The following is a 23,964-nucleotide window of genomic DNA, read 5'->3' as shown; positions in this document are numbered from 1 at the left end:
TAGTAGTCAAAGTTCGCAAAGATAAGGGAAGATCCCTGATTCGAAGGGATAAACGAACATAGAATAAGGGGCAAGTACATTTCTAATAAGAGGGAACTACTAAAACAATTAGGGGGTGGGGGAATTTAGGAAGGAAATCAGGAGCATCCTTGGGTTGAAACCCTATAAATACAAGGATAATGAGCACTAAAAGGTATGCAATTCCTTCTCCTTTAAACTTTACGCTATTTTTGTATTAAAGTCCTAACTTGGGTGTTGGAGAGGTGTTGTTGCAAGCACACCCAAGAGCACAGAAGGAAGAAATCAATCAACCATTGGAATCTCAAATTAGTGCAAGATTTGCATCTACAAGAACCAAAACAACCCAAACCGAACAAAGGTCAGTTTGGTTTGATTCGATTTTATGGGTTGCCAATATTATATAAAGTATCTTGGAAGTAACATTTTTTTATAAAAAAAAAAGTTAGAAGATTACCAACTAATTAGTGATAAAGTCATTCTGAAATTTTGCTTCTCATTCAATTTAAGAAAAGAAACCATGATTGTCTTTTTCAAAGCAGAATTAGCTAAATTCAACCATGCCTAGTTACATACAATTTACTTGAAGTTTTATAGACAGTGGAGCTTCACTTTGGGGGGCACAAAAGTATATTCAATTTTCTCCCAAAGCTACTTGATTGACAAGGTCAGCATATTCTACCAAATTAGATGGAGATCCATTATATTACTCAAGCTTTGGACTCTCTATTCCATCACATTATTTGTTGTTGTAGTCCCAAAAACTGTACCTTTTCCCTCTTTTTTGACTGTAGGCCTCACCACCTTCCTAAAGTTGTTTTAAGTTCAAAAACTGCTTTTTGATTTTATATGGTTGTATTTGTAAAAGCATTTGACCATTCTACTTCTTTTTTTGACCAATCATGAGTTCTTTTGATTGGCAACCTGAAATATTGGGGATAAGGCTTTGATGAAGATGATGAGTCCGGAATTGTTTAAAATAGAAACTGAGTTAGCACATCATTTTTTGTGTTTCTATGGTGGGGAGATCTTCACACATACATGTTTCATGACAACATATAGACCTTCCTCTTACAAGTTGCATTGTTCAACAATTGAAGATAATCAAGAAAATGTTGCTAAAGTTAAAATAGTTGTGTGTGATGCGAAGCTGCGTACACACTGAGTTTCCATGGAACTTGAATGTCCCGACGTTTTCATTCAAGAATGGGTCTCCATGGATGATTCTGACTCTGTCACCCATCCACATCTGTGGGCCCACTAGTGCTATCAGGCCTTTCGTTTGGACTTTTGATGATCCGAGTATTCCATGAATTCTTCTGCCACTAGTCCTACACCAGCAATAACAAACCATGACACCACCTGGCCAACATTGGCTGAAATGACATGTATGTGTATGACATGGGGTATTCTTGTCGTTTATAGCTATTGACTTGGTTTAGGCACCTAATCGAAGTTGTCTATCTCATTCAGCCCATAACTCACCCATCTTACATAACTAGGTTAATGAACACTATTTTACATGCCTTGGTGTTGTTTAATATATACGTCTTTGAAGACTCATGTTTTCAAACTGACGACAACCAACACCTCCCCCCCCCCCCTCAAAAAAAAAAAAAAGACCTTGTAAGACTAATAAAAATGATCTAAATGCCTTCAATTCATAGCAAAACCTAAAAAGACCATTTGATTTTATCAAAAAGCCCATTGTCATCAAACTCTTCAACCTCTAGGATTTTATTTTTTTCGTAACTCTGTCGAACTTGTCTATCTTGTCTTCAGCATCTTATCAAAAAGCCTATTGTCATCAAATTATTCAACTGCTAGGATTTTTTTTTTTTTTTTTGTAACTCTATTAAACTCATCTATCTTGTCGTCAACATCTTGTCAAGAATCCTTATTTTTTTTACCCCTTGAGAAAATCAAGGGTTTGTTCAAGGGTTTGTGGCACGATATCAAAGACAATAGCATTTAGGTCATTTTTTTTGTTATTCGCTTTGTGAAGATTGTGGTTTAGGGGTATGTCATTAGTTTGAAAAGGTATCACAAATATTCACCAAAACCCTTTCTAAATCACCCATGTAAATATGGGTAGGGCTGTCAATGGACCAAACCGGGCTGGTGTTTATTGAGCCTCAAAATCATGGTCTATGCTCATGTTCACATTAATTAAATATTCTACTGAAATGAAGATACAATGAGCAGGAATCCCATCCTTCCTAAAACATAAACCTTGTATCATTAAAAAGGGATGAATTACTCATTTTGTTTCCACAGCTACATAGATTGGCTCGTTCAATCTAAAATTGCAACCTCTTTCGTATCGCCTCCCATGACCATGCCACATCCTTGATTATAATCTTATATTTTAGCGAGCACGACAAGAAAACCTTTGCCTATTGAATTGCTAGAAGTTATAATAATCATTTTACATGCCAATTCAGTAAGACTTACCATGTTGGAGATTTTGATTCTCAAATTCCATGTCATAAAAGTTCCTCATCAAGCCAATACGGCATGAAAACATTAACAAGAAAGAAAAAAAAAAGTTGAACAAGACTTTGGACAAGAGTAAAGCCAAAGGGTCCAGATTCTACAAAGGTAAATGACGATGCACATAAATGTAAAATACGAATATTCACTCATGTGATTCGTGCACAATTGCTTGAACCACTATATCAATTATTACAAAATGGCAGCATCTTTGAGCAAAATTTTATTGCATTTTTGCGAATTTAAGCTACTTCCCTATAAGTTCTAGAGCATGGGTGAAAATACCTATTTTTATCTTTCAGCAGGAATTATTGACATCCCAACTTTATTCACTATTGTGAAATATGAGATATTCAAAATATAAACATACGGAAAGACAGGCTTCAAAAGCTGCAACAATTTAAGACTAATGTAAAAACTCACACATCAAATATAATGAGGAAAGTACCAAAGGAAAATCATTCATTGTTGGATCCATCAAAAACCAATCCATTATAAATGTAAGAGCATCTATCAGTAGAAAATTTTAAAACTTTGTTTTTAGGCCGATTTTCCAAAATATGCACTCAACATTGTCAAATTTCCATTTCAGCCCTCTCTTCATTTTAATTTCAAAAATGATAAATCTATCTTTTTTAGAACTAAAACAATTTATTTAAGTGGAAAAAAATTTTGTTTTATAAAGATTTTTTTTTTAATCATTTACTAAATTTAAAATAGAAATAAATATTTCTTATTTTATAAGACAATAATTTTTTTCCCCACTTACATAAAATGTATCAATTAATTTCAAAAAATGTATATTTCCCCTTTTGTGAAATTATAATGACTAGTACATTGAAATGGGAAGTTCACAACAACAAAATTTGACCTTTTGGAAGTTTTATAATTTAACCTTTTTTTATATTATTATTATTATCTTTATGGGTTTACATGCATTTTAAAATAAATGATATTGAAGTGACCTCAAGATTGTACCTTATATCACACATCCTAACGTGAAAGTGTGTAGGAAAAGAGTCGTGATAATATGACTATCCCATGTGGCATATGCAATTGACCCTCCTAACGTGGGGTGTGCCAAAATCATAGACCTTATGCCTCGGGATATACAACCACTGCACATCCCCATATACACAAATGCAAATATTTATGAGAATTACGATTGTGTATCCCGAGACATAAAATCTATGATTCAGACAAATTGAATCGATTGAGTATGCCACGCGAGAGGGAGTCATGTTATTACCACTCCAGTTAAAATCACACAAGGCAACCAAATATGAGTGTGAATGATATGGTGCAAAAATTTACAATAATCTTTTAGTTAATTGAGGGCAGCTAAGCAGTCCAGCTAATTTTTGTTGCAATAGAGTGGCAAGTGCCTACCAAGCATTTGGCATCACAAAATTTTGTTTTACGTTAATTCATAGTTTTTTGCAATCGTACAGATATCTTGTCCGCAAGGACTTCTTAGATTTGCTGATATTGTGCACACGTCCGAATTGTAATGGGTATGACATCAAGGACAAGTGCAACCTCGTACAGACACGTGGAAGAAATGCAACAGAGGCCTTCGTAGACCGGCCCCATCACCCTGATTCTGAACCTTACGTACGATACGTGTCGGTCATAACGTGCCTTGTCTAGTCGTCATGTGGTCCCGAGTGTGTCTACGTACGTAACTCACGTACGCAACTTGTTCAGTTGGCTCACACGATCAATCAGCCAAGCCGAGTGCAGCCGTTTTTACCAAGCCAAGTGGAGATTTGACTCTTGACCAGTAAGAATGCAACAGGGGACCACTGACGTAGGTGTAGTTGCCACGTTGGAATACAGTCAGCATGTGTACCGTTGACTGGATTATGGTCAAACGAAAAGGACGGTCTCTTTGTGATCCTGTGCATCATGGAGTACGGAATCACTCAGGTCCCCAAACTTATCTGTTATCGTAGAAAGCGACTTCTCGAACGTCATTTCATCAACACAGAGATTGAACCAAATTTACTGACCGAGATAAGTGACACGTATGGAAACTGGTTCGTAATATTTAGTGATTATCCTTTAAAGTTAAATAAATCTCACTTTTTATTTTATTTTTTTCTAAATTATTTCTTTGCAACAAGGAGAGATTTACAAAATCTCAAATAAGCAATAACTAAATGAGGATAATCAAAATGCCTTCAATACAATTGGGTTAGTGTGATTGGTTTATGATTTCTTTTATTTGAGCAAAATGATAATTTTCACAAAAATATTTATTTTTATTTTTTATGATGGGGTATCCATATGAAGAGCAAACCCGCTCGTATTTGGGCTTTGCCCATTCCATAGACTATGATCTTGTCAAGGACTAGACCATTTGTTTTTTAAAATGATTGAATAAAAATGACTTAAATCATTCATTTATATGTTTTATCAATGAATTTAAATATGAAGTTCAACTTGAAGAGGAAACTCTAATTTCAAAAATTAAAGGACTATAGTTAATTCATTGAAAGATGATTTACTTTTAATGCCCAATCTCTTCTCTAATGTTATTTCTTTAATCGTTAGTTAATATGAATTTTTCTAATTTAGAGTGTTTCATTTCAAACCGTGTCATTATGTCATATATTCTCAAAAGTTGTAAAAACGACCAAAAAGAGAGAAAATGTCCTCCCAACAATGAAGGTTTTAATTTTAAATTATTTACTTTGTTTGAATGGTTATAGATAGATTTGGGAAAAACGATAGGCTAACGTCTTATGTCATCCATCTAATGACATGTTTGTTATCAATATTTTAAAACCCCGAACCAATCAATGGCAATTGGCTAGTGGATATGGTCCAAATCGGTTCAATTGACAACTCTGACTAGTTTGACCCAAATTTGAAATATTAAATAAAATCTTTTGATTCCTTCCCATACCCATGTCCCATGTCTCTTCAACCTATAGTTCATTTTTCACCCTACTCTTTCTTTAGTACTAAGATTTGATCGACTTCAACCTTCAAAACATTTTTATCATTCCCTTCAATCTTAGGATTCTATCTACTTCTTCAACCTTCAAATCTCATGACACAAGATATGATTCTTGAAGTAAATAATGATGGAATTTCATATGGAAAAATCAAGGGTCTTCTTCAAGTGATTAGGTTGAAAGTGATAAATTGAAGATGAGGGTTGCAGTGGATCCGAAAGCTATCACAAGCCAATTCAATGAAAAAAATTCATTTTCAAAAAGCCCAATTGACTTATGTGATTCAATCAGTTTGATTGGCAACTCAACCGGCCTAGCCAAGTCACAAATAGTTTGATTATAGTATTTATCTCTCATAGACATACCCATTTGATTAATTCATGAGATAGTCCTCGTTTTTTTATTTTTTTTTAAATTGATGACACGCCCCTTTGTCCAAAGGTCTTCTTCGATAGACTTTTGGAAATTGACATGAATGTTTGGACATCTGTAATTGGTAATCAAAATACCCTTGGCAATTATTTCTAAATCATTTAGTTTCAATCTCTATGCTAAATTATCTTTAAATTAATGAAAGTCATTTTTAATCCATCACTTTCAAACTCCTCCTAATCCCTTGGGCAAAACCCTTGAAATCATTGGTTTTCTAAAATTTATAACTAAAAATCCCTTGATTTTATTCCTCAAATGGATCATTTTCAAGGTCTTCAACACTTATAATAATTTATTTATAGGTTATTGAACTTTGTTATCAACTCATTATTTTCATCTAAACCAAACATGGTTTTTAAACTCGGTATTGTGTCTCGTCTCGTTTAGCTCAGGTACCAAGTCGTCTTGGACGAGTTTTCCGATACGTTTGAGACATCTTGTGAGATAACTCAAAAAATTGAACGTTAGACGTAAAACTCAATCAAAAAATAACTTTATGGTTGGTCTCGTTCAACTCTGATATCGAGTTAACTCGGATGATAGGTCTCGATCTATGATGAGTTTAAAAACCATGAAACCAAAGGGCTTAGAAATATTTGATTTTTGAAAAAAATTACAAATATTACATTAGACCCACTCATCATACCAATTTGGACCAGTCCAACTAATCAACGGAGGCATTGACAAGCCTAATTTCAATACTTTGCATAGGACACGCTTTTAATGATCAAATTGAAAACAGGGGATAATTTATTTAATATTTAAAAATAAATAATATATTTTAATGATGGTAGTTGCTTTTATCTCCAATGGCATCTTTTTTATAATTTATGTTATTATTTAAATCGTGGCAAAATGATAGGTGATCTTGTCAATCGAATAAACGGTTTTATCATGGGAGAATAATTGAAAAAGTAAGATTTGAGAGAGAGTCGTTTCAAGTTTCAACTCTAAAGAGAATTGGTAAATAGTATTTGAGTTTGGGGTCTGCCGTGTGGAAGAGTAATTTGTATCTCTTACGACATCTGTTGGAAAGTTTGGTTAAAAACAATGAAACACTTACACGTAGGAAGTACAAAGCATTTTCTTCTACGTGTCACTTTATCATTGTTTCATTAACAAGTAAAAAAATAAAAAATAAAAAAGTAGGAGAGGTCGGAGGATCGAATCTTTTCGGATGAGAGATTCGATATCCTTTTATCCCATCACATTCAATCTCCTTCGGTTCGGTTCGATTCGGTTCATGGTTCACGATTCACGGCTCAGAAACACAAAATCCGTTTAGTTAATAAACGCGATGTCAGGAACTGCCACGTTGCGTACGACAACGCAATGGTTTTTCGGTGCTCACGGTGACACTTTTGAAATCGTGGTCCGGACTCAGCACACCACCCAGTTCAGGCGTACCCACGCGTCCCCTGCGCGTCCAAATCTAAAGTCTCGTCTCCAACAGCCAGTTCAGTTCCGATCAAACCCTACTCCTGGTCCCTCCCTGCTCCATCACTTTTGTTCTTCCACGTGTCCCCATCTCACCTCCACTACGCCAGCTGTCACATCTTCACAACACCGAAGCCAAACTCATACTTTCCCTCCTCCATCTCCACCAACTCTGAAGCCAAATCTTAGAAAAAGAGAGAGAGAGACAGAGAGAGAGATTCGGAGGTTTTGGTTTTGTGTTTGTGTGGGTCATATTGTCCGGTGTGTGTCATCAGATTCCGATCAATACTTCGCCGGAGTTCCAAACTCTCCGGCGAAGATGTCGGTTTCGTGTGGAGGCGGAGTTCTCGAAGTCGCGTTTCGTTCTATATTTAGAACTAAATAATGATAAATAGCTAACTAGATATAGACATAAATAGATAAAATTGTACGCGTCTTCCTCTTCCATCCATTAATACCAGTAGTATCAGAATTTATCTTCTCCATTTTTTTTTCTGGAAAATTTTTTCCACCAATTTTGTTTTCTCTGATTCCTCATGCATCCTTTCTGTTGCGTCTCAACTGTTGGAGATCGGAACTCTGCAACATCATCGTCTCCATTAGCTGATTTGATCGCGATGCCAACCGTCAGATCCGATTCGGTAAATCGTGGCCGTGAATCTTCGTCGTCTCCTTACGCCTCCAGTTCAGATCCCAATAACAATGGCTTTTATCACAACCAGAGCGACAGCAACTTAAGCTACAGTAGCAGCGGAGATCACAGCCATCAGATTCAACGATTGGCGCCATCATCAACCGGTTCGTTGTCGCGATTACCGTCGATTCATGAACCACAAGATCATCGAGATGTGAAGATCAACAATATCGTTGGTAACGAAATCTCTGGTATTCTGTACAAATGGGTGAATTACGGGAAAGGTTGGCGTCCTCGGTGGTTCGTACTCCAAGATGGAGTTCTCTCTTACTACAAGATACACGGCCCAGATAAGATCTATCTCAATCAGGAAACCGGTAAAGGATCGAAAGTTATTGGAGAGGAATCGCTTCGTAGAATCTCTCGCAGCAAGAACAGCAACTCCCAGCTTCGTCGCAAGCCTTTCGGCGAAATTCACCTCAAGGTCTCTAGTTCAATTCTCAATTTCTTCGAAAAATCTTTATTTATTTATATATATATATAAGGATTTCATACATAAAATCTGAAATTTTGAATTTCTGATTGAATGGTTCATTTAGATTTCTTCAATCCGAGAGAGCAGATCGGATGACAAGAGATTCTCAATTTTTACTGGAACAAAGAGGCTACATTTAAGGGCAGATAATCGGGAAGATCGAGTGGCATGGATGGAGGCATTGCAGGCAGTGAAGGATATGTTTCCTCGAATTTCAAACAGCGAGTTAATGGCTCCTGTTGATAATGTTGTTGTCTCCACAGAGAAGCTGAGGCAACGGTTATTGGTCGAAGGAGTGAATGAGACAGTGATCCAGGAAAGTGAGCAGATCATGAGGAGTGAGTTTTCGGCGCTTCAGAACCAACTTGTGCTTCTCAAGCAGAAACAATCACTTCTCGTTGACAAATTGCGACATCTAGAGGTATATATAATGATTCGTAGAAAACAACATCTTTTGCGAATTCGGAATTCTTCTTCTTCTTCTTCGGTTTCTCCTGTGCAGAATTCTGTAAATCCTGATGGTTTATGAAGTATGAACCACTCAAATTACGAGCCTGTAGGCTGGGCCGGAGTTTGCAATTGCATTATTGGTTTATTTTCTTCTACATTAGCTTTAGATAAATTTGATAGATTTATGATCCATTTTGTATAAAAAGGGAGCGATGATAGAATCCTCTCGCTGATATTTTGTTATAAACAAGAGTATTTATCAATTTCAAAGATCTTTTTCGATTCTGGGATAATCTCGTGTTTCAGATAGATGCTAGTTTTGTTTTTTTTTCCATTTTGAGGGATCTTCGTGAGAAGGAAACAATGAATTGGGGATGTGACCACGACCACTGTGGATAAGAGGTGTGGTTGGAAGTATATATCTTGGTTTGTCCGAATTGTGAGTACATTTCATTGTTTAGCTTCATGTTCCTCCCCTATATGTGTGTTTTTTTTGGAATAAAACAGTGATTCATTTTATACAAAGGGGGGAAAAGGTAAAAGAACAAAATAAATTTGAACATTTTAAGCTATAAAATACTTTTTGGTAGGTTATAGGTAAATGAAAATTATATTGGATGTGCTAACTTGGTAATGTTTGTGAGTGGTAATACCACAACCCAGGTGCGAAACCTGTCTTCACCCATTATATGCACACAAGGTGCACATCTCAAACATGAGCACTAACAAAAGCTGTCAGGGATCTGCCCTTTTAAAGCCTTGGTGAATGGACCAAAACCCTTACTAGCTATTATGTTTTTATAGCATTAAGCATGATGTGTAATACCATGCCTCTTATTTTTCTTTGAAAGTTTAGTTGAGTTATCCTATTTTGTTGGGAATGTGGTCGATGAATCTCTGAAAGATACTTCATATCTTTAAGAGTCATTGGTTGACGTCTATAGTTTTTCTTGAAGGCTATCTAACAATGACATGGGTTTTTTTCTATTCTAGACATGCATGGACATGCGTATCGATCTCAGTACACATCATGAAGTTCAAAGGCAATGCCACCCATGGTTTACAGTTTCAGTCTTGAGATATGTCTATATCACTTGGAAAGGCTTCTTGATAGAGGCATTACAAAAAAAAATCGAGAGAAACCCAAGATGAACTTCTAATGTCTCATCATGACACTCTCGAGTCTCAGAAGAGACTAGATTTTGAACCCTTTTATTTATAAGGTTTTTCTGTACAAAATGATTTCTAAATGCTTGTGTGTTTGGCGTCCATACACTAATTTATCAAGTTGTTAAACATAATTATAGGTGTTTGATATTATAAATATGCTCATTAAATTATTTGGTTATTGGATTGCTATATGATGTATGAAAATGCTTCCTTTTATTTTCTATATATTTCTTTCCTTGTTTTCATTTTTTTATAAAGAAAAAACTTCTTAGTAAGATATATCTAAAATATAATATTATAATAGAGGTGTACAAACATGTCATTTAGTTCTTTCAAAGGACCATGTCAGATACATTTATGCATGTCGAGTACCTACACTCGTAACTATATTCTTGTTACATTGTTTGGAGGGATGTAAGTCGAGAATCGGACAAAGAATGTAGAGTTGTGGCAGCTTCGTCCCTTAGAGATAATGCTTAATTAGCATAGTTTCCATGGATCAAGTATATATATAATTTTGTACCCTTTTATATGTAAATTAAAAGAAATATACTTTGACTTTAAATGTCACTTTAGAAAGCAGATATCTTTGCAGCACATGGTAAAGTCTTTCCAAAGGAAAACTGTGGGTGTCAAGCAGAATGACTCTTAAGAGATTTCTACGAATCAACACACTGACATTGGTGGACTAAGGCTTTTCTTACCACTACTACTGGAATTAGTGGTAAGAATTTCATGGTGCATCACCTGTTCCATAGGTGCCAAAGGGATTGGTTGTTTATGTTTTAATGGGAAGTAAAATAAAAACATTTTTAAATTGCTTACTTTTGGAAAAATGGGTAATAAATAATATTACGAATGAAGATTGTAGAAAAATTGCTTGTTACCTTTAATGACAAAATAAGGAAAAAAAAAGCTTATTTGATCTAGTTATTAGTTAATAGTATACATTTTTTTGTTTTCATCCTTTGAGATTCTGTCATGATAATGCAAATGGTTAGACCGCACAAAGCATTATAGATCCTTTAATGTTCCAGGCTTCTTAGCTTCCTGCAAGTCTGAAAGGGTTGATAATTTGTTTGTCCTAGATTAGTTGATCACAGGAAAAAGGAAGATACATTACTCCCATTTATTAGTGGGGTATTAATTGTCGTGTCAAAGAAATATCCTTCTCTCAAGAGAGCTTGTTCACAAGCCATACAATATGTGTCTATGTGTCTTTCTTCTTGAAAGATGACAGAATAGTTGAAACAATAAATTGTGCGCTTATAATTGACAATTGCATTTGTAAATGTTGTGTAAAGAACTACTGCTTGAGGTATGATTTGGTTTAAGGTTGCAGGTACCTTCTGATTACTTCACTAAGTAACAATTGTTGAATCCAAAATGCTTAGTTAACATGAACTCTACTATCTCTTTATGATATTGATCAACTTCCAGTGTACACTTATGGTTAGATAGTGAACCAGTTTATGCTTGCTTGTGTTATTTGTTGAGATTTTTCAGTAGTTTAATTACTAGCAATATTGCCTCCTTGGTTGATTAATTGCCTAATTTTTCTTTTTGATCAATTGATCCTAAAAAGCTAGTTAATGGTTTTGTGATTGTCATTCACCTATGTTCTATGGAACAAGGAAACTCCATTAAGAGTTTGGGATGTAAGAAATTGTGTCTTACTCAGTAATTTGCTAAGTTTTTGGGTGTTGATACCTCTGACAGGATGGATGCAGGCCCTGTTTTCATTTAGTAACCACTAACCACCACTTATTCAAAAGAAAAAAGAAAAATTGTCTTGTTGTATACATGCTGACACACTTCTCTGACAAATCTCAATTTATTCAGATATTTGTTTTCAGCAATTATTTATATTATATATATGAATTTAATGTTGTCACCTTATGCAAATATGTTCTTTCTGAATTGTATACTTAATATGAACTAAACTATCGTAAATTATGGAATAAACTGTATAAATGTGTCAGTGTTGGGTTCATGAGGGTCAGTCAATTGTTTGACACTTTTTAGTGATGTCAGACACTGATCTGTGTCAATGTCTTTGTTACAGTCCTTTTTTGTTTGTTGTTAGTTTATGCCTGAAGTTCTTCCATGGTTACCATGCCATACCTTATGATGTGCTCCATACAGTAGTTTGATTTTGTTATTCATGTTCACCTAAAAAGAGGTGAACAGTAAACCATTTGTTTAGATTTGGCTTTCCTACATTATCTACATGTGCTCTTATTCTGCTCATTTTTATTACGATTTGTTTTATTATTTTGATTTTCTATCATTTTCTCATTTTCACGACTTCTCATATTTGTAAAAATGTTTCAATAGAACTTTCAATGCTTATGCTTCATACAGTCTCGGGGCTTAGGCTTACACCTCTCCTTACTTTTTTTTTGACTTGTCTTGATGCCACCTCTGCTATTTGGAGTTATGTTTTTCAATTGTAGAAGTTGCTCATAGATTGGAAAGCTCCTTACTGTTGTGATATGTGTAGTAACCATGCCATTTGTTCTCCTGTCTAATCTACTCATAGGTTCAAACATCTCTGTTATGTTGATAAAATCATGGCAACATAAAATCGTCTTCCTAATGAATCTCCAAATCTAAATGTATGGCTCAAGTCTTTTCCTGAATGCCTTTGGTGGATGTCACCATCCAAGGGTATTGCATTGATAGTTTGACTTAATATGTATGGAATTTTTAATTCAGAACCTCTTCTTCACAGTCTGCTAAAGAACTACTCATTTTATATGTAATGTGTAGACAGAAAAAGTTGATTTGGAGAATACACTTGTTGATGAGAGCCAGAGACATTGGAAGGAACATGGGGCTGCCTCTAGATCAAGGCAGGACAAATATAGTGGTATGATGCCAAGTAAAATGATTGTTCATTAATATTGATTAGTACTACTCTTGTCTCTCAATGTGATCTGGTTATGTTGTAAAGCATTTCATTTAATTTACCATAAAGGGAATCTTCGGAACAAGGTTTTTGTTGACCTTTATTCTATTGTTTTCTCATAATAAGAAATGAGCCTGGAAAATTATTTATTATCTGAAAAGTGAATAAAATGGTTCATAAGCTGATAGGTTTTTTGTTTGTGGAGTTTTAAAGATTCAATTGGATATCTGTCCCTCACTTCCTCGTCTTTATAAATATTAAATTATGAACATGCTATGGTTGGATTTTATGTCCATGTTAAGGCCGATGGCATATTGGATCTTTCTGTATTCCAACCTATTTATGAAGGGCATCTTGAAGGCATTTGAACTAGACTAAATGTATTGTGAGAGGTACAAATGAGGTATTGTTACTTAATTACTAGATGTAGTTCCTACTGTTGAACTGTGTGCATTCTATACTAGTGCCGTTTGGCAATCTCTGAAGGTATACTTGGTGATCTCTATGTCAAAAAACAAAGAAGCAAATATTGAATAAAGGCAACCCCCTACTTCTTGAAAATCAAGGACAACAAAACAGGCTTTGATCTTCAAAGTCACTGTCTCATGACTCTCCTCCTTACTATCACTCTCTTGTTCTTTTCCTTAGACAAAGATGGGAAAACTCCACGTGGAAGAAGGTTCTACAGAATTTTCCCTCTTGTTGAGAGGGTTTTCACATACTATCCCTCAAATGGATGATTGTCTTTGGAGCTCCTTCAATGCCAATGATCACAGATAACTCCCACCTACATAGGCTGAGCAAATGGGCAATGCATTAAAAGGTGGTCCACCATTTGCTCTCTATTGTCTTACACATTATGTACATGCTTAGGAATTGCAAAGCCTCAACTGATCAAGTGATTGATTATGTGAATCTTACCCAACAAAGACTACGTCCTTAGAGGGAATAGGAGTCTTTCAAATCATCTTAGCTGGAAATGGGGCAAGATCTTTGTACAATCTCCCTGTTGAAAGAATAAACTTTGCCCTTGGAGGACCATTTGCATACTCTTTTCCTGTTCCATCGGTGAAGTATGCTCTCCACAATCCTATCAAGAGGGGCTATTATTATGTGAACCTCCAATTGTTCAAATTTCTTTTTTATGCCAAGGTCCCATGAAATGCCCATTTTTTCTACCTTCAAACACTGACTCTTCAGAGTTCCCTACAGTCCTATAAGGAGTATATAGATAGAAAATCAATCCTTGAAGGAGATTTCTGACACCAAACACCCTCCCAAAGCCTGATTGAGCTATTATGTAATTTGATGATGTGATTTGTTCATCGAGGAAACTTTGGTGTTAAAACTCTTCTGCCTTTAAAGTACTCTATCAAAACTGAGATTTCTTTATCAAAGAAATGGACTTTTTTGCTACAGTTGCATATTATGCGTTCATTCCATTTTTATTTTTTTTTCATTTTAAATTAGGTAATACATTCTAACCTCTTATGGGATCAAACATGCTGGCTAAAGCTGCTATCAATGACTGTCAAATGACTATCCTTGGCCAATGAGATGGTTTGGACATGTATTGAGAAGACCAATAACAAAAACAGGTAGGAGCAGTTTGGTGAATTTGAAATATCTAAAAGGAAAAAACTAAAGGCTGAAAATGGCATAGATGCATACAGTCATCAACATTTAGTCTGCAATTCTTTGACTAACCACTACACGGAGTTTGGTACATGTCATTTAAGCTATAAATATGAATTTGATGGGACATCTAACGGAGAAAAATTCTGTTTTTTATTCTATATCGAGATTAAAATTTAACCGGTTGTAACTATTTCTTTTTCGTTTCTTTATTGCACTTTTATCTTTTTTTCCTTTGATCGGTAATTTTGTATTGATTTTCCTTTGCTCTTAATTGTGTCATAAGCTAATTCTAGTTTGACTAGACTTTGTAGATCAACTGATTGATTTGCTTGCTTATAGGTCTGCTTCATTTAATGCATTGATCCAAAGGTGTTATGGAAATATATTAAGTGAATATCAAATGCTCAACCCAGTTTTTTTTTTTTTTTTTTAAATTGCTTTTCTGATGTTAATTTTGCTGGATAACAAAAATGGTGTGTTAGTTCACACTCACTTTTAGCTATGGTCTTTCTTCTATAATGTCCTTAAGCAGACCTTTTTTCTTTGTTTGAGTGATTTTTCAGAAGGAAGTGCAACTGAATCTGATGATGACAATGAAAGACACGATGCCGCAGAGGAAGAAACAGATGATGATGACAACACTTTCTTTGATACACGGGATTTCCTCTCATCAAGTTCTTTTAAAAGTAGTGGGTCTGAATTTCAGAGATCATCATTCAATTCTGATGATGAAGAGCTTTATGCAATTGATTCTGAGGATGGTATTGATCCTTCCATTAAAGCTGTTGGAACTAACTATCCTTATGTTAGTCGGCGTAAGAAACTCCCTGACCCAATCGAAAAAGAGAAGGGAGTTAGTCTCTGGTCAATGATTAAGGATAACATTGGGAAGGATCTCACCAAAGTTTGTCTTCCTGTTTACTTCAATGAGCCATTATCATCTTTACAGAAGTGTTTTGAAGATTTTGAATACTCTTTCCTCGTCGACCGAGCATATGAATGGGGTAAAAGGGTAAGCTTGTAATAAGAACTTAATGACCTTTTTTTTCAAAACCATATATGACAGTGAAAGTGTTTACTTTAATAAATTCTTTCATAATATGCCAATCTTCAAATTTATTGCTTAATGCAATGTCTTCATAGTTTTCTAATCCTCATAGGCTTGGCGCTAATGTCCAAATATTTTAAAACTGCATTATTTTGCACTTTATGGTATAAGTTTGAAGTATTCCACCAAAATATCAAACTATTCTGTATGCATTTTCTTATTAAAATTATAGTAACCTGTTTGATAAAATTTTGTAGGGTAATGGCCTTATGAGGGTTCTTAATGTAGCAGCATTTGCTATGTCCGGATATGCTTCTACTGAAGGAAGAAATTGCAAACCGTTTAATCCGCTTTTGGGGGAGACATATGAGGCTGACTATCCTGACAAAGGCCTTCGTTTCTTCTCAGAGAAGGTTTCATCTTTACCCCTAGCTACTTCCTAGATTTAAATCACACCACACCACTACATTGTCAGGCCAAATATAATGTGGAATACATGTGTACATTGTGTTGGATATTTGGATCGGTCGCTATATGTACAAAATCTATTCGAAGAGATAGTTTTTCTATCCTTCTTAGGACCTGCATACCATATAGTTCTTTTTTGGTTATCGTTTCTCTGTTAGTACTGTTGTTAAGTCGAATAAGTTCAGTTTATATTTCTGTAGATCCAAGTTTTTGAAGAAACTTGGATACGGGTTTAGCCCAAATACTCTGTGGGCACTGTTCCCAGTTTTTTAGAGTCTTTTTTAAGAAATTTGGCTCATATGACTACCATTTGTGTCTTACCTATACTAATATTAGATCCTTAAAGTTTTCCAAATTATTCTGATGCCCACATTGCATAGTCTGATATACCATGTGCCTACGATTTTTTTTACTTGATACAGGTTAGTCATCATCCTATGATTATGGCATGCCACTGTGAGGGTAATGGATGGAAATTTTGGGGTGATGGCAATCTGAAAAGCAAATTTTGGGGTCGTTCAATTCAGCTCGACCCAGTGGGTTTGCTGACTCTTGAGTTTGATGATGGAGAAGTTTTTCAATGGAACAAGGTATAAACAAAATGACTGAAATCACTGAATTTATTTCTTGTTGAGTTGTCAGCTTAATGGTGGATTCTCTCGATCAGGTCACAACCTCCATTTACAACCTTATACTGGGGAAGCTCTACTGCGATCACTATGGTACAATGCGTATACAGGGAAATCGTGAATATTCATGTAAACTGAAATTCAAAGAGCAATCGATCATAGATCGAAATCCTCACCAGGTGCCCCATTATTCTTATCTTGTTATTCATTTTTATTGTATCATAATCAGTACCTGGAAAACTTCTACTTTACCTCGATTCTTGTGTGATTCCTCAATGTTCTATTGTTATTCTTGCAATGGTACTGTAAATGGCAATTTTACATACTAGATATATTAGGATCAAGATTTATGACAGCAGATTTTTAATTTAGCAAAAAATATTTTTATTTTTATTTTTTCTTACCCTAATGTCTAATATGGTCCCAAAGAAGTTAATATCCGTAAGATGAGAAAGTGAAATCTTTCTGATTTGAACCGATATTTGGAGATATGTCTCAAGTAGTATATTTTCCTTAGAAAACAAGACATGGTAACTTAAAAACTTATTTTTTTCTATTTCAAAAGTTAGGAATGAATACATTCAAGAAAATGTATGAGTAGCTCCAATAGGTCATAAACTTTGAAATACAGCCATATTTAGAAGGAATTTTCAAGTTGAAGGTAGAGCAACAGGAAGATGCAAAAGAACTTGGATAGAGATATTGAAATCAGATATGAACACAATTCCAACAACTGAAAAAGTGGGCTTTGGACAATTTGGAATGGAAGAAGATGAGCCGAGCCCAAATCGTTGGGACAAGGCTTTGATGATTATGATTGTTAGTCATGATAAATCAAGTTACTTCGGGTATCATATAAAATTTAAAATTACAATTATCATAAATTTTGTAGTTAAGAACACTCAAATGAATGGTTATCATTGGAAAGTAATCTGTGAAAGATTTTTAATGGATTCATTCTTTACAACAATTCTAATTATGGACTATAAGTACTGATTTTTTTTTAAATCCATCTAGGTTTTAAAGTGAATGTATGAGAAGCAGACAGCAGTACATGTCCTCTCTTATTTTCTATAGTGATAGTAAAAGACTACTTTACACAGCATGCCCTTATGAAGACTTTAAAGATATTTCGGAGGGCATTTTAGAATAAGAACAGCAAAAAAGGTGTATTGAGGATTATGCTTTAAACCACTCGGTTTTTTTGCATCTAGGATGAAACCTTAAAGAATCATTTCGAAAATGCTTACCCAGTCGAGGCTTAAGCCTTAAGGCATAAGGTGTGAGGCTCAGGTGAGTCTTAAGCCTCCTGTCTTTCATCACATAGACAGAAAAACATATAAAAAATATTTCCCCCCTCCCCCTTCTTTTCCCCAACCTATTCCTTCTCTTTATCTTCTATCCCTAAACAACATTCATTAAGATGATTTAAATTGTCTTCTGCTCATTTAAACTAGTAAATATGAAATACGTTGTCTCTGTAGCTTGAATTAGAAATGTTTTCAGGTAACTAAATTTGTTAATGATGGAGTAAAGAAACTCATAGAAACTAGAGTTTTACATGGGAGAAGGATAAAGTCTCCTGGATTGAGGTCCACAAATTCACAAAGAAGTCAGCAACTAACCATTATTGTCTATATTATCATGTTTGCTAACAATATACCTTGTAAACATTGTTTGGTTGACCAATCAAGGGACCATACTCCTAATAATGAACTTAAGTTGATAAATTGTAAAAGATACACAAGAACAAGTAATAAATGCCTTCAAATGAAAAAATAAAAAATTTGATTCTTGGAGGTCTCATACTAGTTAGCCAGTGGTTCAAGATCCTACCTTAATATGAGTGTTTTTTTTTTCTGTGGTAAATCATAATAACTAGTCCCTTTTAACTTCAATTACACCTTGTACCTTCTTGAGGCTTACTTTTTTTTTATTATTATAACTTGGGTATCCGGGCCTCTTAGAGAACCTGACTAATCCCACGAGCCCTTTCCACATGTACCATATTGTACTTGGATAAATCCCGCCGGGGGGGGGGGCACCAAGTGGGGGAATCAAACTCAGGACCTCTGCCTCCTGAGGCATTCCTAGCCATCTCACCAATGTCTCGTTGGTTCTTGAGCCTTACTCCTAGGCTTTTGGAGGCAAGGAGGCTTATATGCTTCACACCTTTCAAAACATTGGCCATGGCTCAAGAGTGAACCACACTATCATCATCATCATAACTATTACTAGTCGAGTACTAGTGGGTGGGGTGCACGTGTAATTAAGTGGTTATGGATTTGTGGTCGGGGTAGAGATGGAAAAAAAAAAAGGCAAAAAAAGGACACCTGAAAGTTGCTCAAAGATGTTTTTAGAATTTAATTTTCTAGAAACATTAGGTAGTCTCCGTCTCTTCGACACCTGGTACACAGTTCTCATAGTTGCTCTATATTTCAAGAATAGTGAACGGTTTTGTTTTTAACTGTTTGATCAATTAACCCCATGTAAGAGACCTTGACCAAGGATCACTTTGATCAGATCAACCATCTGACGAAGTTTCCTCTAACCTTTAGATAGATTTGATACAGGGAATCTTTTGATAGAGCCCACAATGTGAAACAACTTGAATTGAAACAAATATTGCCCACTTGCAGTGTGGTAGTATAGTGACCACCCCATGCATACGGACAACTACTGCATCTTTGGTTAAGTCCTATCTACCTTACATGACAGATGTAGTTGTGTTGTATTGCAGGTACAAGGTATAGTTCAAGACAGGAGTGGTAAAACAGTGGCTACGCTTTTTGGAAAATGGGATGAAAGCATGCATTATGTGAATGGAGATTGTTCTGGGAAGGGAAAAGGACCGGAATCGTTGTCCGATGCCCAATTGCTCTGGAAGCGGAGTAAGCCATCCAAGTTTCCGACCAGATATAACTTGACACGCTTTGCAATTACACTCAATGAGCTCAACCCTGAGCTGAAGGTGACGATGATGTTCTCAACTGATTTACTGCAATCTTCCAACCAATGCCTATATACTCTTGCAAGTAATAATGCATCTCATCTCTAGGTACAATTAATATTAATTCTTAAATGCAGGAAAAGTTGCCACCAACAGATTCAAGGCTCAGACCTGATCAGAGGTGCCTAGAGAATGGGGAGTATGAAATGGCAAATTCGGAAAAGTTACGGCTAGAACAGAGGCAGCGACAGGTAATTTTGTCTTTAATGTGTCAATGAATTGGACGCTTATATGCATAGATTTCTTTGTTGATGGTGTTACTCCATGTAACACAATATAGTAGAGATAACGAGAAATTGGGTTAATGTGGATACAGTCGCGGAAGATGCAAGAGAGGGGTTGGAAGCCGCGTTGGTTTGCAAAGGATGAAGGGAGTGATACATATTGCTATATTGGTGGGTACTGGGAGGCTAGGGAGAAGGGAAACTGGGAATTCTGTCCCGATATCTTTGGCCAAGTGCCCACGGATCAAATGTTCGACCGAGAATCTGACTCTGTGTCCTCATACCAAATTAACTAACAATGCTCGCCATTTCGAGCAATTGAGGTGCCACACGGCATGTAAACAGAGGTAGATTAAAGGTGGTTGACATGTAATAAAAAGACATTCATCCCTCTTTCTAGATTTTTCTTAGTACATAATATAATTCTGTAACTATAGCTTATTTTTTAGCCACAATACTAGCTTTCTATTTGTCCCTCCCTCCCCACTCGATTTTCATAAGTGTTACTAAAAGTCACCAATCAAGTTGGCTTTTGGTGCATGGGTCTAGCAACCTTGGTTTTATCCTTGTGTTGTAATGACCCCATTTCCGCCCCAATGGCGTCTGGGTCCATTCATGGGGGGCGTAGTCAGGATTTTATTGTAGTAGAGGCAAACTATAGTTGCTGGTAAGGTTGAAAAGCTTCCGAGAGTAATGCTTTTGGGGGAGAAAATTCAAAGTTTTTGATTGTATTTTTTTGTTTGGGATTGAAGAAAAGGGTATTTAGATCATTTTCAATTAGTCTATGAGAGAAGGCCCAAGTCAAAGGACAATGACATCTTCAAAAAATTGAGGGGGAGGGAGATACAAATTAGAGCGTGGTGAGTTGAAAATACACTGAGTATCTCAAATTAGAACATGGATGCAAAGGGTATCTAAAAACATCCAAGATATTGACTGCATCTGGTTCTTTACTAGTTCCGCTCGTGTGTGTTGTCAAATGATATTAGAGTTCATCTAAATGTATCAAATGGCATCCAAGTCCAACCAAAATGTTGCGTGGCATAGTATTTCAAACCACACTAAACACTTGAAAATTTGGTCCCCCGCCCTTTGATAAGCAAAAAAAAGAGACATCAAAGATTATAACCTGATATTATGATTTCCAGCCGTCGTATTTGATTTAAGACTCGTGTGGTCTCATTTCACAAGAGAACATCTATTACCACCACAATATTTTATATAAATCAAGTATAAAATACCAAATAAGAATGAATATATACATGTGCATAGAACCATAGATTTTTCTTCAAGATACACATGGAAAAAATCTATGGTATGTGCCCATTCCACTTCAGTTGAGTTTTTTTTTTTTATATTATTATTTATATTCAGTTTATCATTATTATTTTTTGAACCACAATTGAAAAAAAAAAAGTTACTTTTTCATTGGTCATCCAATATGACTGGAAAATACTGTTTCCCTAACCTTTCTGTTTTTATTTTCTTCTTAAAATCCTTGAAATCAATTTTCTTCTCCCATTTATCATTTTTTCCAATGAAAATATTTTTATGTTCACTACTCTCGGATTTTTTATTAGAATACTTTGCATCTTTTAGAGAATTTTTTTTAGATTAAATATATATATATATCTTAAAGTTCTGCTTATTTCAAGTTTTTTTCTTTTACTTATTTGATATTTCTCCAAGTTTAGGAGAACAGTATGACCTACCAAGGAATGAGAACCAACACAACACTTCCAAAGGAATTAAACCCTCAATTAGAAAAGGATAAAAAATAAAATAAGAATCAACAACTCACAGGCAAACACAATCAAGGAATCCAATCTACCAAAAATGAATCACCCCTTCACTCCTCAAATTTGACTACTACATTTTCAACACTCTCATTGCACAACACGAAAATTCATAGTATTATTGTCTTAAGATTGAGATTGGTCTATGATTAGGATCTTATCAAAGACAATTAACTACACAAAAAATGATATCTTTGAATGAACACGTGAGTTGAAAAGTCGATGATTGAAATGGATAACAATGAGTCCAATTACTTGATCAAATTCTTTTCCATCTTGACTTTTAGACCTAATTTTCTTTTATTTAATCTTTGATTCTTGAGCCTAATGACTTGATTAAAATCTACCTCGTCAATTTAGCAGTCAAGTCAATCTTTCAATAATTCAAATTCCTTTTGAAGACTAAATTCAAAGACATAGCCTCCCTGTCTACCTCAACCACATGTTGTAGAGCTTAATTTCTTTTATTTGACAAGAAAAATAATAGAAAACAAACACGTAAATCTTTCACGCCACCTATCCTTTCAAAATCTGACCTCGATATCACTATCGATCTTAGAAGCAATTTCTCTCATTCTTTTCCTCTCCCCCAATCACTCTAGTGTTTGGAACGTGAAAGTGAAAGTACAATCGTCTCCATCCCATAAATCTATTTAATTATATTAATAATGTAGTATAAGAAAGTGGTGGTGTCAATAAAAGTTTTCTCTAATAATAAGAAAATATTCTTAAGAATTTTGTGTAAAAATGAATTTCTATAGCCCATTTGCAAACACAGTTTGGTGAGCGTGGAAGATCCTCTGTAACACTCTTTTCCCGTGGCGCCGTATGGCACTTAATCTATAATGGAGGGAGGACCATATTCAAATAAAATACCAACACAACCCTCCAGTGCTAAAGGCCTAAATCTGATTTAATAAAAAACAGCATTTCCTATACATAATCCATGAGTTTGAAAATGGGCGGTCACTGAAGTTTTAATTTTTAAAAGATCTTCAATGGTTGTGGTTGATTGGTGCTTTCCTATCTATCAAAAAGTGCTACAAAGAAAAGAGTGCTGTAGAGAATCCACTCCTGTTAAGTTTAATGTGTGATATAAACAAGATAAATTATTTTCCTAATAAAAAAATGATTAAAAAGTTGTAAAATCTTTTTGAAAATAATGTATCATAATAATAATAATTGTGCGTGTTATAGGATGTAAGAAAATAAATAAATAAAAGGAAAGTTAATAAAGGTTCATTGTATGATAGAAACAAAAGAAAATAAAAATTGAATTTGGAATTTATAGAATCTTTTAGAATTATTGTACCAAATTAATCACATTTGTTGTAAGATTTGTAAAGGAAAAAAATAAATAAAAAGGAGACTTGTTTAAGGTTTAAACGTTTGGTTCAATGTAGGGGTATCAATTGAGTCCACTGGCCCATTAACCCAACCCCACCGGACGAACACGAAATAAATATATTATTAATAGAAAAATATTTGATAAGTTCTATGATCTTTTAAAATTGGAGAGTTAATATTTTCACACCAATTTTTACTAATGCCAAGCCAATCCTTATATAAATCATCCTAAAAATTGCACACAGTTGGTGTGGCAACAACAACTCTCTAAAATTAATGTATCGCATTAATTATGTGTGTTGTACCTTGCCATTTGAAAAAAAAAAAAAAAAAAAAATTAAGAAGGAAACTTATGACACAAATAGAAAAACAGATTACTTACATCTAATATATTATATTTCTTTCCTTAAAATTTCAAGAAATTTTTTCCTATATGAATCCGAGGTATGATTATAGCATCAAGTATTGTATTATTGAGATCTTTGTTTGACATGTTAGCCCTTTGATAAGGGGGATTTGTCAGTTGTGATGGTTCTCAAGATTAATAACTTTTTATATAACATGAAAAAATCTATTTTTATAATTTTAGAAAACAAACTAATGTATTTCTAAGAGCGGCAGTGGAATATTGTTTTATCCTATTTGACAAAAATGTCCATGATGATAATAAGGATAAATGCAAATTTTGAGGCATTTTCATCATCCAAATTTTGATATTGAACCACTTTACTTTTTCTTCTCTTGTTATAAGAGTAAAAAAA

General features: G+C 34.8%; 1 protein-coding gene across 1 annotated transcript; it reads left to right on the top strand.

The window, feature by feature from the left end:
- Positions 1–7,200: 7,200 nt before the first annotated feature.
- LOC147402900 (oxysterol-binding protein-related protein 1C-like) lies at positions 7,201–20,508 on the top strand. The gene is made up of 10 exons (XM_086438293.1): positions 7,201–8,461; positions 8,577–8,933; positions 12,905–13,004; positions 15,245–15,693; positions 15,987–16,142; positions 16,620–16,787; positions 16,865–17,005; positions 19,567–19,797; positions 19,914–20,027; positions 20,153–20,508. The coding sequence occupies exons 1-10, from the start codon at positions 7,880–7,882 to the stop codon at positions 20,354–20,356; spliced, it is 2,502 nt and encodes an 833-aa protein (XP_086294419.1). The 5' UTR covers positions 7,201–7,879; the 3' UTR covers positions 20,357–20,508.
- The last annotated feature ends 3,456 nt before the right edge of the window (positions 20,509–23,964 follow it).

The sequence above is a fragment of the Akebia trifoliata genome, chromosome 4 (assembly GCF_017979445.1).
Source record: "Akebia trifoliata isolate Shusen 1 chromosome 4, ASM1797944v1, whole genome shotgun sequence".
Taxonomy (NCBI): domain Eukaryota; kingdom Viridiplantae; phylum Streptophyta; class Magnoliopsida; order Ranunculales; family Lardizabalaceae; genus Akebia; species Akebia trifoliata.
Note: the sequence above shows the minus strand (reverse complement) of the source record. Positions and strands in the feature narration are given on the sequence as shown.